The following is a 21,699-nucleotide window of genomic DNA, read 5'->3' on the forward strand; positions in this document are numbered from 1 at the left end:
GCTGCCTAAATTCTTGAATATCAATTGGTGTCAGTTAAACTCGGTTCATGGGGGGCGATCTTCTTCTCCATTTCTTGTTCGTACACAGACTTTTAATAAGTTCAATTAAATCGTTGGAATGAATGCAGAGTATCTGTGTAGCTTTGGATGGTAGTGGAGGGCGATCATACGATATAGAGGGCAAGGATGAATGCTTCCATCTCTGAAAGGCTGAAATGGGTTCCAAAACGGAGGAGAGAGAGAAGGAAGCCTACATACGAGCATGTGGCTCGAGTAAGTAGATTGGTATTTAATTAACAATGTGCTTTTGCTACCTATGCATGCTTCCCTTTCCTTTCCTTTCCTTTCCTCATTATTTTTTTAAGTTTTTTCTTCATTATATAGGAGCTATATATTCGATAGAAGCAGCATATAACCTAGTCGTTTTCTTTAATTTTCTAGGGTTATGGTGTACGTAGTTTGTTAAATATGGTCTGCTTAATTCAAGGAGACCGTGTTCTTTTGCTTTAAATCACGTCAATATATCATGTTTGACATCGCTTTTCTTTTTGTTTATTTTTCTCTCCTCATTTAAATTACTACTCAAACTTTTAGCTGATATTAACTAGTGTTCATTAATCAACCAAACACTTTGATTTCATCTTTGTTGTGTTTGTGGAACTGAATATTGCAAAGAAACATATTGAAGATATATATATATATATATATATATATATATATATATATATATATATATATATATATATATATATATATATATATATATATATATATATATATACATGCTTAATATTTATTTCAATATATATGTGATGCTTGAAAAATGTTTTTTTTACATATCCCTATGGTGCAAAAAGTATTCATTAATTATTCTGAACTTTTTTGGCTTCTCTCATGACAAAAACGGTGAAAAAGAACATGAAAAAAATTGTTTGGACCCTCTTTGTATAATAATGAAATGGCCGAACTGATATAACCTCCTCATGAGTTCATATCATTGGTAGGTTTTACTATGCATGTATATATAATTATATATATAGTTGCATTTTATCATGAATCTCTATATGCTTTTTCTTACCGTTCTTTTCTTGTGTAAATTAATCTAATAATAACGCTATAGAATATATATAGAAGGGTTATGTGGATACATGCAACTGAACAATTAAAAATAAAACAATGCCTCAAATTGTGCATATAATTAATCTCCATTCAGCATGAAGTAAAATATTGTATTTGTATCAGATCAGTATACTGAGAGGGTATGCAGTTATATGGTATGAGTTATGATGGAGAGACATGCATTCAAACTCAGTGATTTTCTCTCGTTTAATGTGATTTATAATGGATTTAAGGAAGGATTACAACAATAACATGTAACTTTTGCCTCTCTCAGTCAGTCAGTCTCAGCAATTTTATAGACATGCATGCAGTTAATTAGCGTATGGAAGCTACTTGGAATTAATAATAAGGCTACGGATTTAGAGCATGTTTGAAAGTGAAAGAAAGAGAACTTACTTTTGCTCCAAATTAATGAAAATAGTCTCAGGTATGAAAACAACTATAGAGCAATTTATTCACATAATCTCAAAATATTTATCAGTTATTCATCAGTTAGTATTTGTCACCAATAATCAGGAGTTGACTTCTAGTGTAAATAGTGACTTTCAAGAACTACTGAGACAATATATAGGGCATCAGCCATGGCATACACTTGGTAGAAAAAATTAAGAGAGATTGATGTCATTATTTACAATTAATTGTATTATCTTCTCAAGAATCATAGATTTTTTTTTAAGTCCGTACCATTCTTGATTCTTGACATATTTAAATGTTAAATTGATACATTTTTCATAGATGAATATATAAAAAAAAAATTGTTTATTAAGGGAGAGGCAGGTTAAACTTTAGGTAATTATATATCTCACTAGTTAATTAGTGTCTGGACAACAAAAAATAGAAGCCTTTGTAGTGTTAGATTTTCTATCGGCATTAATTAAATAACTTACCATTTTAGATAATTTTTTACTTAACGGCAACAATGTTAGCTTTAGACCGTGATCAATAGAGGCAGATGAGGTGAAATACAAGGATAAAAAATTAGGGAGTGAGTCAAACATGGTGGCAAAAAGGTGAATACGTTCATCCTCAGCACCCTCGTTAATCCGTCTCAGGGCCAACACAGAGGAGGTAAATCACGGACGGCTACTAGCCTTTAGAATAGTGACTAACACATAAGGAGGAGTGAGTCAAACACGATACGATGGATGCTACACAATCAACGGAGCCTAAAGGAGAGGAAATAATTTTTTTTTTAACCGGATAGTTCAATTGCCATTGGTGTGAGTTGAGGAGGTAAGAGGGGAAAGATTGTGTAGAAGGAAGAGAGGGTCTCTAATAGAACTAGTTAGAGATGATAAAATGAGTCAATTGGATAGTGCCTGACCTAATTACGTTTTCCTAATAAAATAAGAAAAAAATAAGAAAATTAAATAATAGAAAATATTTAAAGAAGCATAGATGTGTTTTTTTGCACATTTTGTTCCGGTGCTTAGCATATTCCTTCCATACCTAAAGTCCAATTCACCTCTAATTCTTGGATCCGTCTTTGCTCATGACCTTCTCTCGCGCCCATCAACCACTGCTTGTGAGTGGCCGCAAGTTCACGCCTAATATTGAATCCATCAAAAAAAAATTCTAGTAACAAGACGTAATTTTTTTTTTTTCATTTTTAGCTCATCAAGATTGAGGTAAATTAAGGAGGGATATCACTAGAAAAATGATTTGCACAGGGAAAGAATCTCAAAGAAATATTCAAGGATAGACACATAAAATGATGGGACACACAAAAAGTGAAATGGTGGACCATAAATTTATGTGTCTATTTATGAGTATTTCTTTGAAATTTTTCCCTATGTAAATCATTGCTCATCACGGTACATATCTTTCTGTTTGCATAGTAAATTCTTATCTATTGACATTATCCATCCCTCTATTATTCGTCTTATGTAGTAATTAAGGTGGCATTAGCGGGCTCCCAATAATAAACTGAGAATTAGGTTCTAAAACTACCATGGGTCTTCCTATAAGCTAAGCTACTTGGGATTCCAACCTAGAATTAGAATTAGGGAACCAAAAAAGCAATACTCATTTCAATCATCACGAAGATGGGGGATCAAGTTTCGCCTCGGAAAATAAGTCTCTCAATTCGATGTTAGTAATTAACCCTAAGAGTCAATCAAGAGATGATTGGACCTTTTGGGTTACTCATTGAGTTAGACTCAAATGAACTCACTCATTGGATTGAGTCCAATGCGAATTAGACACATTGGATTAATGGATTAGACTCAATGGGTTAAATTTATTGGGTTATTAGATTAATGGTTAATTCAATATAATAATACAACCCATTAAGAGAAATACAAAGAGACAAAAACCCTTGGTATTCATGGGATGAATATAAATATATTCTTTAGAATGAATTTTTCATTAGTTGAAAAAGAGATGAAAAGTGTGACTCTTAATCTTCCCTCTTCTTCCTCCTTCTTCCTCCTTGGACAATTTTTGCTCTTAGCCGAACCTCCATGAGTGGCTAGCACAATGAAGGTGGTTCTTCTCAAAATGCTTCGTTCGTGTGACAAACGAAGGATGTGTTCGTGTGGATACCGTAGAGGCGCAGACGCTTGATCGCGCTGAGATCTGCATCCAAAGAAAAAGTTGCTGTCGGGATTGCGAATGACACGCAACAAAGGTATACCTCTCATGTAAAACTTAGTATATGATTGTTTTCTCCTTCGCATGGATCTTCTGGAGATGATCTAGTTAATTTTTCGCTGCGCTTAAACGTGTTTAGCGCGCTAAATCCCTACATTCGATCGGGTAGAATCACATTCATTAACTGTGTCATGAATATAGTTTCCGATATCAAGTGGCATGGATCAAAATCTACCATTGTGCCCATCAACCAGCACACAATGCTTGATGAAACAATAAATACAGAGAGGCAGAAAAGAGAAATTGTGGTAGAGAGGAGGAGAGGAGAGGAGACGAGCAATATTATTGAAAAGGGACGAAAAGAAAAAAAAAATAGAAAATAAAAAGGATGATTCTTAGTAAGGACTCTATTATTAGCTTAATATAATTAAAGGCCCATTTTTTCCTTTCAAATAAACGAACTTTAAGATAAAATTATTTCACCCATGATGTTCGCTCACCATTATTGACCATTTGCATTCCAAAATATATAACCTTTGATTTAAAATTAAAATTTTTAAAAAATAACTTGAGAGTGTTTAAAGAGGCAATATAAAAAAATTTAAAAAAAAGCATTAATAAAGGATTGAAAAGCACTTTCCTTTCGTGATTAAAAAACGTTAATTTTTATTTGTTTTAAAAATTGATTTACAATGATTTACTTAAATAACTCATTTATATTTGTATTGAAATTAATTTCCAACCCATTTGACTCATTTTGGTGTTCGAGTAGCTTCCTGAGTTTTCAGTGAATGGGTAGAAAACACAAAATTATCGCCTCGCTCATTGGATAACAAGGCATCGACTTGACTAATGATTAGACACAAAATTGATAATTTATCTTTTTTTAGAAAAACAAGAATCGATTAAAGTAGACCTTATAATTTTCGCAATCAACATATATTTCCCTGGTTGATTGATCAAACGGTAAAATTTTAGCTTTCTTGAGAGGATGTTGAAGGAGCAAATTCACATGAAATTAACTTAAGACATTTTTTCATTATTTTTTTCCAGCAATATCAACGTTGAAGGGGAGCAAAAAATCATTAATCACATATTGACTTTTGGTCTAAATAGAATCCATTTAAATATATCATGCTAATATCATTTTTCATAATTTAAAAGAGTTAAGATCATATTTCTACACTTCTTACCCCTTGATCTCCGTTAGCCTCTCTTTTGTCACTAATCCGGAAGATAATAAGAGAGTGTCACATGGATAAAAGAGATTAGTAGTCTTATTCAAGTAGCGGTTTAATTCTCTTTTGTCACTAATCCGGAAGATAATAAGAGAGTGCTACATGGATAAGAGAGATTAGTAGTCTTATCAAAATAGTGGTTCAAGCCCAGGGAAAGTCACGGAGCTTCGAATTCGTGGCGCCTCGACTCCCAGGTGTCTTCACTTTGTGGCACCCCGATGCTTAGGCGTCCTCACGCTCTCAATCCCTGCCCCCACACGATTCTGTGATGTCCTCGTCTCCTTTGCGACTCGGTTCGAGATTTAGGACTATTTCGGGAAGGAAATAATGCTCGTGCATATTTTAGAATTCAGGACTATTTCAGGAAGGAACTAACACTTGTGTGGATTTCGAGATTCAGAAATATTTTAGGAAGCAAATAACAAGCTCACAAGAAGAGAGGGCAAATGAAGAACGTAGGGATTAGCTATTCCCTATAAAAGGCAGTTCTCTCTGACGGTTACAGGCACACGTAAAAAACATATAAAAAAACCTAAAAACTATTATTCATTTCTACTTTCTCCACCATTGTCAAAAACTAACTTAAGCGTCAGAGTGACTACGCAGAGAAACCCCTGACTATTATTCTACCCCCTCTCTTTGGTCTTCTTCTATCTAGGTTGTAGCGGATCTCCTCATTGATTCACGTTGTCACTAGGCGATTGGCGATAAGTTAACATCCATGTCAACTCATCAGTGGTTCATTTGTCAGTGTTATCAGGTAAGATCAAATTGACATCGTCTGTGGGAACAATGAGTTAAGATCTAAATTGGAACGTTAAGATTGATGACACCGGAAAACCCAATGTCATCACCATAGCAATAGAAGATTTCGAGAAATTGGTAGCTACAATGGTGTAGGTAGTATTGTAGGGGCAGCCTCAACAGTCCTTTTCGTTAGGAACCAATCCACCAGTCGAGCCACCACCTCAGTTAGTTGAAGCGACGCCAACGCCTCACCAGAAGGCACCTCGACCCGTGGAAACATCATGAATATTTTCCCTGTGCTAATTGGTATATCGATTATGAGGAAGTCTTTTGTAGAATCCATGGGAGAAAGCCCCCTCTGAGAGCCTCTGAAAGGGAAAGCCCCCATATCTAGAGGGACAAAAGCACCCCGGGGCTCTCCGATCTCAAGGAGCATCCTCCCAGACAAGTTACCAAAATACTTTCTACTATTATAAATCAGAGAATAGAATGGTACAACCGATCCTGAAAATCATATATGTAAATTTGAAAATGTCTCCCTGTTATATTAGTATACAAATGACGTCAAGTGTCGGGTCTTTTTAATGACCCTCTCAAGCTCGACACGGAGGTGGTTTAGCCGTCTTCACGCCTCTTCTATTTGAACTTTTGAGTAGAACAATATTTATACAACACTTTGCCACCAGTTAAAGATATCAAAAAACCCCATATGATTTATTTGCTCTCAAGCAAAAGCTCAAAGAACCCTTGAAGGAGTATCAACAACGATTCAATCAAGTAGTCATGGATGCTCCCTAGTTTCCTTCAAAGTGCAGGTCAGTGCTTTCTCACAGGATTTAATCGATAGAGATTTCTTCAGATCCTTGGTGAAAAAGCCCCTGGCCGACTTCAACAGGTTGCAAGCCTGGACACTTAAGTATGTTCAAGTCAAGGAAGCCCAGTCAACAAAAAGACTAGAAACTCTAACTCTGGTCCTGTCTCCACTCATTCAAATCGTAGAGCCCCTCCTCTTCCCTTGCGAATTAAGAGTTCACAAATTGGAGGGGAAAAAGGTGGTACAGGTAGTGAAAGTAGCCCCTACCCCTGCTCCTAATCTGATCGAGAGTCCTCAGAGATGACTCAATATTATGTCTACCATGGATCAAACACTCACTCCATTCGGGATTGTCAACAATATGAGAAGAAATTGAAACAAGTAGTTGATTAGCGGAATGCCAATCAAAGTTGACTCAGCAAACAAAAAATCTCTTGAGCCTTACAAGCGTTGTCGCCATTCTGATCATGATATCAATACTGATCAACCCTTAAGTCGATGATCTTATTCTCCCTCAACGGAGCCTCGAGGTTCCTCCCAATCTCATCGAGAGACAGATGAGAAAGGAAAAAAGCACAAGCAAGAACAAGATCGATGCTTGAGGGACTGTGAATATGATCTTAGGTGGTCTCACAAATGAGGACTCCACTCGAACCTGAAAGGCTCATAGAAGAAGGTTGGAGAGTTACATCGTCTGCACCAGTCAGGGAAGAGTAAAGGGTCATTCCATAAACTTTGGACTTAAAGATTTGGCAAGATTTGATCCCCCCACATGATGATGCTTTAGTGATCGAGGTTTTCATCTCCAATTATCGGGTACAAAGAGTGTTTATCGATACCGACAGTTCCGTCAACATCATTTTTAAAATAAATTTCGATCAGATATAGCTAGATGGAGAGAAACTTCATCCTATATATATCCTTGTACAATTTGCAAGGCGCAAAGTATAACCGATTGGCGAAATTAACCTCTCCCTTTCCATGGAGGACGAACCATTTATGTGGACTCGACAAACATCCTTCCTTTATTATAGTAAACACTACCTCTATCTATAATGTCATATTAGGAAAATCAACATTTAGTACCTTCCAAGCAATAGTTCCCATTTTTCATCAGAAAATCAAGTTTCTAGTAGGAAGTTGTTTGGGGAGGTAAAAGGTGATCAATTGGCGACGAGAAAATACTATGTTGATATAATCCAAACCGACTCGCACAAGACCCGTCAAACTTAAAAAACTACTATCCAAGAGGAACTAATATCTCGACTGGAGAAGAATCATAAAAGTGTACAAGTTCATCCCGATCATCCAGATGGAGTCACTCGAGTAGCTACCAACCTCCCTTTAGGGTTTAAACAAGAATTAACTGCATGTGTCTCATGCAACCATGATGTCTTCATCTGGTTATCAAAAGATGTTACAGGTATTTCCCCAATTGTAATTGTAGGATCGAAGACACGTGGGGGTTGGATCACGTATATTTTTAAAACTATTTTTTTATCAAATTTTTAAAAATAAAGTGCGTAATGGAATTTAAAACAATAAAGCAAGAAAACATAAATGAAAAATTGAAAACAACGACTCAGTCGGTTTACTTGGTTCAAATCCTTTGACGACTCCTACACTAAGATCCAAGCCCCTTGAATCTATCGATGAGCAATCCATTAAAATTCTCTATCAATAAATTCTTAGTAGAGTAATCGAGTGCAAAGAATAATAATAGGAAAATATAACACCCTACACTTCCTTTTAATACTAATGTAAATGACTTGAAATTAAAACGTTACCCAACACGATGATATTGACATGGTTTCACTCATGTGTTGATATCGGTCTGTCGACAGTAGTTGGATATAATTGAGTAGTAGCACGGTAGCAGCGCAAGGACATAGTTGTAGAATAATCGCTAGAGTTTGTGAAGAAGTTGTCTTTGCTACTGCCGAACACCCTCTTTTATACCCCATTGGAGGTGCCTCCAATGGTTTATGGCGCCTCCAATGGCGTGTATCCGATCTGAGGTGTTCGGTTTCTATTCACGTGAGAGTGTCTCCAATGGCTCCAAGATGCTTTCAATGTGCTCTGAGGCACCTCCAATGTGATTTAGGGCACCTTCACTCAGGGAACTTCTATCCCTGAAGTTTATCCGTGCGAAGACGCCTCCTCCATGTCCAAGGCGCCTCCACTGAGCTCCGAGACACCTTCCTGTAGCTCTGAGGAGTCTCGAGTACTACTCATCTAAGGCTGGGTTATGGATTAATTAGATTCTGTCTTACCAAGACCAAGATCTAATCATGGTCTCAGCTTAGACTTCTAAAATTGATCTAAGATGGACTAGCACCTACAGTCCCATTAGGACTCATCCTCACTGGATCACTCTCCTTCAGTGCTTACCTCACTTACCATTGTAGATTTACTTGACCTTGATCTCTTAATCCACTGGGTTTTCTTGCCATATGCCTCATCTGTACTTTAGCTAATTGTCTAGTCCTCCCTGGCCCGACTGGACTTCCTACTAACTGTCTAGTTCTCTGTGACTCAGCTGGACTTTCTGCCAATCATCTGGTCCTCCCTCACCTGACCGAACTTCAGCCTAGAGTTTGGTCCCTATCAAGTCTTTCAATTCTTCACACTTGGTAAAAGAATTAAAATACATAACATCTAACTTTAAATCATTTGTCATTCATCAAAACCTAAGTTTGACTATTGGTGCTGACTTCACCAACAGTAATGATTTACCGATTAAATATGCTGCCAGAAGTTTGGTCCGTTCAACAAAAGAAGTGAAATTTCTCGCTAGAATAGGACTAGGTGATTTAGGCAAAAATCATTAAGTTAATGGAAAGCTGAACATATATGGGAGGTTCAATTCCTGACTTGGACTTTTGGACCTCAACAAAGCCTGTCTGAAAGATTGCTATCTTCTACCTGCATCGATTAACTGGTAGATTATACTTTTGGCTACATACTCATATGCATATTGGATGCTTATCAGGGTTATCATTAGATTCCCTTAACTTCTAAAGATTAAGAAAAGGTCAGTTTCATTACCACTAATGGAACATTTTAATTTGCTATATTATCTGTAGGTCCTTTACGACCGACAATAGAGGGTGAATTGCCCTGCAAAATATAAAAATGACACAACCTTTCTCAAACAATCGGGCTTTACCAATTACACACTTTAAACAAAATATAATGAAATAAAACAAGTACGAGACAAACGAATTTTTCTTTGGTTGACAATCAGAGGATTGCTACTCTAAGGAAGATAAGCTCACTATCAAGATCTCTTTCTCAAACAAAATGTCGGAGGCGAAGAAGCCTCATACACAAAAATAATGCTCGAAAATGAAAGACAGAAAAGATTTCAAAGTACAGAGTGTATTATTCGAAAAGGAGAAGACTAGAGCTCTATTTATAGCCCACTGGTTAAAAACGACCGTTTGCTGAAGTGGCACGGTCCAAGTGTTAGGACCCTCTGCGGGTGCCCCGGCATGGTAAATCTTATCGTGACACAAATGGCTATGCAACGGACGCGAGATAAAATTTTATCCCGGTCCAAGCGTCCGGAGCAGGTCTGGGAGCTCGAACACCCTTCCTCGAAGAGGCGGGGCGTTGAGGTGCCCCTGGGCTAACGCAGGGGGTCTACGTGCCCAGAGCATCCGGGTGCCTGGACTTGGTCTAGGCGCCCGGATAGTTAACATTTTGTTGATTGTCCGTTTTTGCTCTAATCCGACTCTGCTCACTTGGATAATTTCGACCATACGAAATAAGGCTCACCCGAACCCATTTTTCAGTCTTCTCAATCAGTCTTCTGCTCTAGCTTCTCGACCCTCAGAAACGTCATGTGTTTCCTTCTTGTCCACTAGCGTACTCTTCCATAGCACCTCGTCTCTCGGACGCACTGAGCCCGTCGACTCTCCCCTATGCCGTCTTTCTCGCTAATTGCATCTTTGGCTTAACTTCCTATACTCCTAAGTTCCTGCACACTTAGACACAAGATATCAAAAAAAAACATGACCTAACTTGACTTAATTGATCATATCAAAACTACAACGGGGTACTTACACTATCATGTCATTCGGTTTAAAGAATGTAGGAGTAACTTATCAATGACTCATGAATCATGTCCTTAAGCATCAAATCAGGAGAAATATCGAGGTGTATGTTGACGACATTTTAATCAAGTTTGCCCAGTCTAGGACCTTAATCTTAGACATTGAAGAAATATGTCGTATGCTCAGACAATATGAGCTTAAACTTAACCCTAATATATGCTTATTCGGGGTCAAAAGTAGGAAATTTCTCGGGTATATAGTGATTGAGTGAAGAATCGAGGCAACATGACCTAACTTGATTTGGTTGATCATATCAAAACTACCATGGGGTACTTACACTATCATACTATTCGGTTTAAAGAATGTAGGAGCAACTTATTAATGACTCATGGATCATGTCTTTAAGCATTGATGTTGCCCTTTTTGCATGTCACATGACACTTCAAAATTAATAAAGATTGAAACTCATTGAAACTAAAGATAAGAGTTGTAGTAAGGAGTCCCAAGTCGTATTTTTTTCCAAGGATAACTAGTACTTGTGTGTGGATTCTAGATTCAATTTATTCTTTTTGGTTTCCTAAATGAACTGGTGTATCAATAGCTCAGTCAAATAACATAAACTTCAATCAGAAAGTCGAGGTTTAAATGGCAATTGCAGATACACAAACTTCAATCAAAACTCAAATAACAATGGATCAATTGCTTAGAACATGGGGGTTTGTTGAATTCAATATTGAAACTAAGCAAATTTGCAGTAAACTAAATGGAAAATTCAAAACAACAATGACATTGTAAACTAAGATAATTAGTAATTAGATCATCAAATCTGAGCAAAGATAATGTGAATCAAAGTACAATAAAAACTAACACGATCCACATCCCAAACCTTTGATCCAGTCCACTCACTCTGCCTTGACACAGAGATGCTCCTGGGTACCTCCCTTCAAGCATCCGATGATGAATGACCAACCTCCCAGCTATTATCAGAAAATGCTCACGGCTCCTGGGTACCTCCCTTCAAGCTCCAATCAGCTGGTAATCACATCGCCCGAAGAAAAGAGGTTGAACTCTAGGAATTGCTTAACTCGATTGATTGATTGGATTGATCCAAGTATTGCTGCGGAATGAAGGTCAGAATGGAATCAGAAACTCTTGGGTACCTCCCTTCAAACTCCGTTGATTGGCAAAGATCGCAAATCGGGAACCTCCCTCGATCTAGAATGCGGCAGTGATCAGAATCCAAACTCATGGACTGGGGTACCTCTCTCTACCGCTCTCTAACCTCGGATGATGAACGCCAACAGCTCAGAGATCACCGCTGGTGAAGAAGACTATCTCTCCGATCTAGAATGTGGACGGGAGTAATGGGGAAGAAGGTTAAATAGTAGAAAAATCACGAGAGAAGAGAAAACGCCCGAGCTCCGAGATCACTGTAGCTTCTCATGCCATTTAAATAACTCCCAATCTGATCAGACGGTCTAGAATTCTTCCATCTTGATCAACGGTCCAAACATCTCATATTTGGATCAAAAGCTCTGGATCTTCATCAATGGATGCGATCTACTTCCACTTGGCTTGGATGGAGTAGATCTTCAATGTATAGCTCATATCTTCCTTGATCTTGGATGGACGGTCTAAATTGCTCCAAGGTTTTATCGTCTTGTTTAAACTCTGATTCGAGCACAAATTTGATTCGAATTAATCCGAGTCCAGATCCTTTGATGCCTACAAAGTAACAATCAAATATTAGCATCAAATAATGCAATAATAAAATAATTTGTAATTAAGACCAAGAATAAATGCAATGCATGAAATGTGATGTAAATATGAGTTTCAACTATGAATAAGACATCAAATCATGCATGTATGAATCAAAATAGTGTAACAAAATCATAATTATTAAGCATCAAATCAGGAGAAATATCGAGGTATATGTTAACGACATTTTAATCAAGTTTGCCCAGTCTAGGACCTTGATCTTAGACATTGAAGAAATATGTCGTATGCTCAGACAATATGAGCTTAAACTTAACCCTAATATATGTTGGTGCGGTTTGGACTAATGGTCTAACTCGGATTTTGATGAATGACAAGTAAGTTAAGTTAGACTTTGTTGTGATCTAACCATTTGATTAAGTGTGTAGGAAATCCAGCTAGGTCGATGAGCCGACTGAATACTTGGTACAAAATCCATCTAGGTCGACGGGCCGACCGGATAGCTAGGACAAAATCTAGCTAAGTTGACGGGCAGAACGGATAGTTGGTAAGAAATCTAGCTAGGTCGATGGGTCGACCGGATAGCTGGTACGAAATCCAACTAGGTCAACAGACCGATCGGATAGTTAGTACGAAGTCCAGCTAGGTTGACATGTCGACCGGATAGCTGGCTATTGGTGCAAGGTGCACCAGAATCAAACCTGAGTTTTGATGTTGTCAAAGGTTCAAGTTAAGTCTTGTTATGATCTGATATTTGGCTAAGTGTGCAGGCTATTTACTCAATCAAGAAAGTCCTAGTCATGGCCAGATAGTAAAGTCCAAACAGGTCTGGAGGACCTAACGTTTGGCAGGTAGGTTGAGGTAAATAACTGGAGGAGCGACAGTGAGGTCGGGTTCCTGAAGGGAACAACCTAAGGTCGCTGATCCAACTGAAGAAATCGGGAAGGTTTTCAAGTTGAGATCAAGACAGTCCTAACTGTTATACTCATGCATATTACTATTATAACTGTGCTAACTTTGTTTTGCAGGAATATTCTTGTTATATCGAACTAACTTTGTGTTGCAGAATCATATGACCCCTTGGACTTCAAATGGTCATAACTTTTGACTCATAACTCAGAATCAGGCTCTGTCAACGGCCATGCGACCAGCACTCAGAAACCTTCAATTTACTAAGGGTTCAGTCGACTGATCAAGGCATTTTATCAATCAACCGAAAAAAGGTTCGGTCGACCGAACAGGCAAATTTGGCAAAATAGTTCAGGCTCACAAACATGGTATCACAGCATGATCGGTCGACCGAAAATGAGGTTCGGTCGACCGAACCAATAAAAATATTAATGGAGCATTAAGTGTGAATCTCGGCGAGAAGGGAAATTCACTGTTCGGTCGACCGAACAAGGTTATCGGTCGACCAAACCATTAAAGATCAGTTAATGCTCGAAGATCAGATCTCAACAAATCTCAGCACAAAAGGAGGGGAGCGGGTTTGGTCGACCGAACCCATGGATCGGTCGATTGAACGTCGATAGTTCTTATAAAAGGGAGCTTGAGGTCCAGAGCTCAGGTACACGGTTCTGCTTCAAAGGTCATCTCTGTGCAAGCTTCTGCTACTGCTCTACGACTTTCAAGCTGCTCCATTCAGAAGTGCCGACCTAGCTTCGTCTTCAAATCCTTGTCAGTATACTTTATTTTGTAATAAGCTTGCATTGTACTTAAATTGTTACAAGATAGTAGGGTGTTACTATCTTGCATATTGTACGCACTGCTTCTTTCCGAAGATTTCAAAAAGAAGGGTTATAGTGTTTGCCCATCGGCACGGTCAAGGACCACGGGCCTTCGAGTAGGAGTCGAGCTAGGCTCCGAACGAAGTAAACAACTTTGTCCCCTTTCTTATTTTCCGCTGCACGACTTTGATTTTAAAAGGTTAAAGAAAAGTTTTTAAACGCACGATATTCACCCCCCCTTCTATCGCTCCAAACGATCTATCACTGGCACGAAGTCCAGATAGGTTGACAGGCTTGTCAGATGTCTAGCAAACTGGTAAGTTAAGGTAAGTCACTGGAGGAGAGTGACCAAGTGAGGACGCATCCCGGTTGGAGGGACAATAGGCATCGGTCCAGTTTAGGTCCATTTAGGATCCCTAAACTAAGACCTTGACTAGTTCCTGATTTTGGAATGGCAGAAACTAATTATTACTCTATATTATTATTAAATTATCCTAATACTTATTTTACAGGGTATTTCTGGACTAACATTGTTTTACAGGGAAGAAAACTGCCTTCGGATGAACAGTGTCCAAAGGTGCCTTCAAGCAGTGAAGGCGCCTTCGTACTGTTCATAGAAAGTGTCTTCCATGGCTATGGAAGGCGCCTTCCATAGGATAAACTTTTGATGTTGCAGTAGATAAGTGTCGGGATGTTTAGGATCAAACTTGTCTCATTGGAGGCGCCTTCCATGGCTACGGAAGACGCCTTTCATACCTTTTATAAACCCGTCTCGAGAAGGCATTGCACAACAACTACTATACGAGCTACTACGTGTTCTTTTGAGGTTTCGATTGCTTCGTGCTCCTGATACGACTCTACTGCAAAGCTGCTACGCCCGACGACTGCTCCAAGGACTTCTGATCGCAGTTGACAGATCGATATCAACACGAGCACTCCCACTTCGATTTTTAAAGTATCGGTATATTTTTTTAATTAATTGCTGCAAAAGGACAAGTGCAATATGTTACACTTATTCAATTTTCTTTGTACCCGATTTCCTCTTCCGAAGGTACTGGAAGAGGCCTTTAGTGGATTATCCTTCGATAGGTCCATGGGACCTGGGTCTTAGAGTAGGAGTCGTCAAAGGCTCTGAACCAAGTAAACCGTTCGTGTCTTCTTGTATTCTCGTTCTTTTTTATTGTTTCGCTGCGTTCACATACTTTAATTTTAAAACGACAAAAAGAGAATTTTTGAAAACCACGTAATCCACCCTCCCTCCCTCTCACGTGCGTAATCAATCCAATAAGTGGTATCAGAGCAGGTTTTGCTCTGATTTGGTGCAACCACCAATCAAGCCGGGGGAATTGTATTTTTTTTGTTCTATCTGAATTGGTAAAACTTTACCTATTCAGATAATTATTTTCATTCGGTTTTAATTTGAGATTGGTACAACACCTCTCAAATTGTTCTACATTTTTTATATCTCAAACGCTGCTAATCCAAGACCAAATATTGGTACCTCATTTTAGCTTTTCTTTCTACAGTTGTGAAATGACACAACTTGAAGGATACAACACCATTCATCCTCCCCTATTCAACGGTGACAACTTCCCTTACTGGAAGAAGCAGATGGAGGTGTACCTAAAGACCGACTTCGATCAATGGGCTATTGTTGCGCTTGCGAATGGCCAAGTTTTCCTCTCGGATCAACTCGCTGACTTGTCATTGAGACTACAGGGTCATTTGCTCGGTAATCAACTGCTGCCTGCTACTGCTCCACCATCTTTACCACTCAATTTTGTATCAACAACTCCAGGTCCTCTTGTGTTAACATCACGGTGGTGAGTCGTCCAGTATCTTTCATCTTTTCATTTCGGATGCAAGTGAATTTTCCACAGACGACATTAAATATATTTCTGTTCGAAAGTGGAGAAGATAGTAAGCTGGGGATGTAGCTGGAAAGTTGACAAGGCGGAGACTTTACGTAGTCCTACAACACAGAAGTGTTAGTGCCGGGTCGGGAAGAGGTTCCTGACGTTGTCCCTCCGACACTCAAGTCAGTTTCTGGTGATTTAGAGAATAGTGAAAAATTATAGCTAAAGCATGTAGAATAACAAGGTTGCGCATACCTTTACCTATAGATGAGAACCCCCTTTTATAGTACCACTGTAGTGCCTATGTATGCATCTCAAAGTGTGTGTATGTTTTTCCAAGTATCCTATGAAAAAGGTAAATCAAAAAGTATCTCTGAAACCTTTCCTTAAGCGAGTATGCATATCTCATATGCGACAAGTTGCAAGCTTCCGTAGTACGATTTACTTGTGGAACATGCTCTGTTGTCAGTGGTACAAACCTCTAAAAGAATACGAGGAGATACGCGGGTGGGTCACGTTGTAGGTCGGTCGACGTTCGCTCGGTCGGGACACATCCACTCGGTCGCGCTGAACAACACAATCTTCCTTTACTTAGCTTTTTCGTTGTCGGAGAGCTACCTCTCATCCGGACGGACACGCCTCCCGCTCGGCAGGGACAGCGGTCGAGGGATGTACTAGTTGTTTGTCTCTTATCCTCGAGTTATCCGTTTAGCCTTACTCATCCGCTCGGACATGCAGTCCGCTCGGCCGACTTTGACTCTTTCCTTGACTTTGACTTCCATGTCAGTCAGTCTTTCTTGGTTTGGCCCATCTTTGGTGGGGCCCCTCTTCATCATCACATCAACACTTAAACTATTACACTTTGTACTTGTACTTATTCGAAATTATTAATGGATTGCCCAACGAAAGTTATCAACAATCGCGGGCCTTAGAGTAGGAGTTGTCATAAGCTCCGAACCAAGTAAAAAAATAACGTGTTAATATTGTCTTCTTTGTTCTTCGCTTACCTCTTTCTTTCCGCTGCGATTCCTCAATAGCTTAACCGAAAAGTGAAAAAGCGACGAGTGTTTTTTATTCACCCTCACCCTCCTCCCCCCACCCCCGCTAGCGTATTTTGATCCTATAGTTTGATGTTGGACATTTTGTGTAGGCAGTTTTAACTAAAGATCATTTTGTTGCTGGAAATTACAATAAATTATCAGCCAAGAAGATTGTTCCAATTGAAATTATTTAGAAGATAAATCCTAATGTGTATCGTTTGAAGTTGCCTACTGTCGATGTTTTTAATGTGAAACATTTGATTTCCTTCCTTGGTGATTATGCTGATGATGATGTGGTCAACAATTCGAGGGTGAATTTTCTCCATAAGGAGAATAATGTGGATTCATAAGAACAAACTTTCGAAAGCCAAAACTTTTACCTTGGGTATCAGAACTAGATGCTCTTTTGTTAGAAGCGAAGATCGTTCAGAAACTTAGATTTGTTATCGGTTGGAACTCACAATCAGCCAACTTATATTTTTAGAAATTTTTAATTTTTTTTGTATTTAGAATATTTTTGGTATTTTTGTCTTATAATTAGTGATTTGGATCTATATAAACATCCAAACAATTGTTTTGATACAATTTTAATTATTATTATTTTTAACCGTCATCTCCTTCTTGAGAATGTCAAATTATAGAAGATTATTTTGAATATTTATACCTGAATCAACAAAGTCAATAGTTAGTTGTGTACTATGTCAAAGTAAAAGTCAATTTCAAATATTTTATGCCATCATGGAAAACACGATTAGCAAAGAATTTGCCTAGCCTATCTGGTGCAACAAAATGACAAGCGATTCAGAAGCGTGCTTGAATAGGCCATGGAGCTTCTCAGGGAGGACAATAGCAAGACTTATTCATTTTGTAATTCCTTTTTAGTATAATCAAATGCTACAACTGGAACAATCTGTTGTTGAAATGTTCTATGTAAGATCAATCCAATAATTTTAGATTCAGTTGGTCAGTACATCAATAAGTTGATGGTATAAATTAGTACGATAGAATTATACTTAATATGCACCTTCAATTGCGGAGACGCCATTTAGATAGATTACTCACTCTTTAAGATTGATGATTACAATTTTATCCATCATCAAGATAAATTGAAAAGTAATCATAGTAGACAGACTATCAACCCAACCTAATTTTTTTTTATCAACCACTCATTAAAAGAAATTTATCGGTTAATTTATCAAAATTAAGATTCTATCCTAGATGTCTAATAAATTAAGAAAGCATCCTGCCACTGCGTACCATATTAATAAAACTCATCATACCAATAGCAAGGGCGAGGATGATCATTACCAACGACTTTACTATTAGTTGTTGAAATGTCCTTTGACTATGGAAGATGTACCTTTTTCAGTATATCATTGTCATCATCTTAATATTAATATAGTCAGCCCTCGAGTCTTCTTTGTAAATATTGATTTTTCCCAAGTGAGTTTTAGATAGAAGTATGGATTAAAACTCTTTACTTTCGTTAAGATGAAATTGTTTCGCACACTTGGGGGATTGCATCTCAATTTCCTTTCAAGATGCTTGACAATTATAATAGAATGAACAAAAAAGATTATAATATAAAGATAATGTATATCTTCAGGGAAAGCCGCACACGCATCACAACCATTACATTATATTCTGAGTTGTAACTAATCAAATGCCGTGCCATATGTGTGGAAGGCATTGCAAGTCGTTCGAGAGACGAAGTCGTCGTCAAATTGAGCTTCCTGGAATTTATGACCGGGAGAAATTTCCACAATGATAAAGACAAAACGTGTGGAAAATTAAGTCCAAATTAATTATGAGACAGCAACTTCCTCCGGCCCTTGGCACAAGTCGTTGTGAACCTTGTCTTCCTCCACGGACGATAAATGAGGGATTCGCACCAGTTGCGTGAACTGATCATGCTTCCTCTGTAATCCCCAACTTCAGCTGGAAGCCAGCTTCCCTCAATTTTTCTCCATGCGTCGTCTACTCCACCCATACGCACTCTGCCTTCTCCTGCTGCTTCTCCATGCTTCCAAAGCGAAGACTCGGGCTGAGGATCTCGATGGGGAGGAGAAAGAGGAGTTTATCAAGGATTGCCAGACTAATTCCGCCTGCGGGGGAATAGACGTCAGATATCCCTTCCGCCTGAACTCGAGTACGACTCCTGAGTACTGCGGCGCTCGGGGCTTGGATGTCTCGTGTTCCGCTGCCGGTGACGCCATCATCACGCTTCCTCGTTTAGGGCTCTGCAAGATCGTCAACTTGGACACTCCTTTTAGAATTGAGTTATTAGGGGACGAATGGGCTCAGTGTCCACTGCGAAAGCTCAGCTCCACCAATCTCACAGGCTCGATTTACAAAGACGACGACTACTCCTACATCAGCTATATGCTGGTGAACTGCTCGAGTGAAATAGAAACAGATCCGGATTGGATTACGGGACCCATTCCGTGCCTTAGCGATGGGGGTGAAGGGCAGTGGGTTTATGCAGCGAATGCTTGGTCTTCCATGGACCTGCTCCCGTCAGGATGCATGGGCACTGGAATCGGTGGTTGGATCGGATATTCAGACGGACGGACGTTTCGAGATCGGGTTCAGCGATTCATTCGAACGCGACAGATGGATTTAAATCTTAATATTTCGGAATGGGAGAACTGCGAATTCTGCTATAGCGAAGGAAAAGAATGTGCATTTAGCCGCAGAATAAACCAAACTGTCTGCTTAACGAGGGCGAACCACCATGGTAATCTTCATTCCATCATTCTCACGTTCCTTCATATTCTCTTGTCCAATAACATGATAAAATATTAAGAAAATTTTGCTATTTTTTTTTTTAAACTACATATAATCAACCTTTTCAACAAATATAATTGATTGAATGCTTTCTTTCTACTAGATATGCTAGTTTTTTTTTCCTGCTAGATAATATAAATCATTACTAATTGCTTGCTTGCTTTTTGTTTACAGGAAAAAACATCGGGCTCATAGTTGGTGAGTTTTCTTACCGTTTTAATATTGTATTCTCGATCTAGTTTGTTAGAATGGAATATAAATTTTATAATATTATTAGTTCAATCTCTTTGTTAATTCTTTCTGTGCAGGAGGAAGCATAGGTGGCTCTGTAATTGTGTTAGCATCTCTTATTATAGTATACATTATAAGGAAGTCCGAGAAGGATCAAGAAATTCGTTTCAAAGTAGAACAGTTTCTAGCGACATATGGTGATGCAAAACCGACTCGATACTCTTTTGCCGATATTAAAAAGATCACAATGAGGTTCAAGAATAAGTTGGGGCAAGGTGGCTATGGAAGTGTGTACAAAGGGGAGCTATCGAACGGTATTCCTGTTGCAGTTAAGATGCTCGAGAGTTCAAAAGGGGAAGGCCAAGAATTCATAAATGAAGTGGCAACCATCGGAAGGATTCATCATATTAACATTACTCGCTTGTTGGGATTTTGCTCGGAACGATCAACTCGTGCTCTCATCTACGAGTTCATGCCAAATGAGTCATTGGAGAAGTATATTTTCTCAAGGCAAGACAAAGGAAGCAACAAACAGCTGAGCATGGATAAATTGTTGAACATTGCCATAGGCATTGCTCGAGGCATCGAGTACTTACATCAGGGATGTGAACAACGGATTTTGCATTTTGATATTAAGCCGCATAACATTCTATTGGATCACGATTTAAATCCAAAGATTTCAGACTTTGGACTAGCAAAACTTTGCTCAAGGGAGATTAGTATTGTCACTATGACTGCTGCAAGAGGTACAATGGGATATATTGCTCCTGAAATGTATTGTAGGAATTTCGGGACTGTGTCGTATAAATCTGATGTCTATAGTTTTGGCATGTTGCTGTTGGAGATGATAGGAGGCCGAAAAAATCATGATCCTGAAATAGGAAGGGAGAGTGAGATTTATTATCCAGAATGGGTGTATGATCGACTAGTTGAAAGACAAGACTTGGAATTGACGATGGAGATGGAACAAAAAGATGGAGAAATATTAAAGAAACTCTCTAAGGTGGCTTTATGGTGTATTCAATGGAGTCCAACTGAAAGACCTACCATGACTAGAGTTCTTCATATGCTTATAGGGAGTTCAGAGGAAGTGCCGATGCCTCCTAAGCCATTTGTCTCCAACGCTCATCCAGATTATCCTAATTAATAAATATGTCAAATATGCAAGTTCTCTCATTTTTATCTAAGTTGTAAGTGACTTATAGTAAACCCATGGAATTTGATTATGTCAAATATATTATATGTTGAAGTAGAGGAAAGAATTGGACAAGAAGCCAATTCTTTATTTGCCTTTTCTATCCTTGTACATAAAGCATAATAATATGGCTTATTTAAACTACTCTCTGCTAAGCAACTTTCTTTCTTATAAATTCTAAAATGTTCATAACTACTACCCTCTTATTGTCTTACAACATCTAAAATCCTTGACTCCTTGTTTCTTACAAACTCTAGAATGTTTTGGAGTTCTCCACAAAGCTTGTAAGTTGTCTAATTTGTCATTCTTGAATAATTAAGTTCGTGTTTACAAGAATTATTTTTTTCATAGTGAATTATTTTCCACTGGGTATGTCTTAACTTAATGCTACATGCATCTTTACCACACTTGCTCCTAAGTGGATTCCTCTAGTTCTGTTATTCCCATAATCACAGGTTGAGAATGTGGAGGTTTTTAAAGCTAACAGATCTTATTCATTGTCTTGTTGAACCTGTTTGTGCTTTAGCTTTTTTCATTGAGATTCATATGTTACGCGGCAATTCTTTGGGATGTTTGTCT

The 21,699-nt window shown here is 38.4% G+C and overlaps 1 protein-coding gene across 1 annotated transcript; it reads left to right on the top strand.

Moving 5' to 3' along the window:
- The first annotated feature begins 18,734 nt into the window (after positions 1–18,734).
- Positions 18,735–21,264, top strand: LOC122009000 (rust resistance kinase Lr10-like). Its single transcript, XM_042564958.1, has 3 exons — positions 18,735–19,644; positions 19,869–19,892; positions 20,003–21,264. The coding sequence occupies exons 1-3, from the start codon at positions 18,876–18,878 to the stop codon at positions 21,070–21,072; spliced, it is 1,863 nt and encodes a 620-aa protein (XP_042420892.1). The 5' UTR covers positions 18,735–18,875; the 3' UTR covers positions 21,073–21,264.
- The last annotated feature ends 435 nt before the right edge of the window (positions 21,265–21,699 follow it).

This window comes from Zingiber officinale, chromosome 8A (assembly GCF_018446385.1).
Source record: "Zingiber officinale cultivar Zhangliang chromosome 8A, Zo_v1.1, whole genome shotgun sequence".
Classification (NCBI taxonomy): domain Eukaryota; kingdom Viridiplantae; phylum Streptophyta; class Magnoliopsida; order Zingiberales; family Zingiberaceae; genus Zingiber; species Zingiber officinale.

Bases quoted from the DNA above. Each gene is read 5' to 3' on its own strand.
- LOC122009000 (XM_042564958.1), top strand. From the start codon at position 18,876: ATGCGTCGTCTACTCCACCCATACGCACTCTGCCTTCTCCTGCTGCTT. The intron at 19,645-19,868 runs GTAATCTTCATT...TTTTGTTTACAG, and splicing joins AACGAGGGCGAACCACCATG to GAAAAAACATCGGGCTCATA. The intron at 19,893-20,002 runs GTGAGTTTTCTT...CTTTCTGTGCAG, and splicing joins AAACATCGGGCTCATAGTTG to GAGGAAGCATAGGTGGCTCT.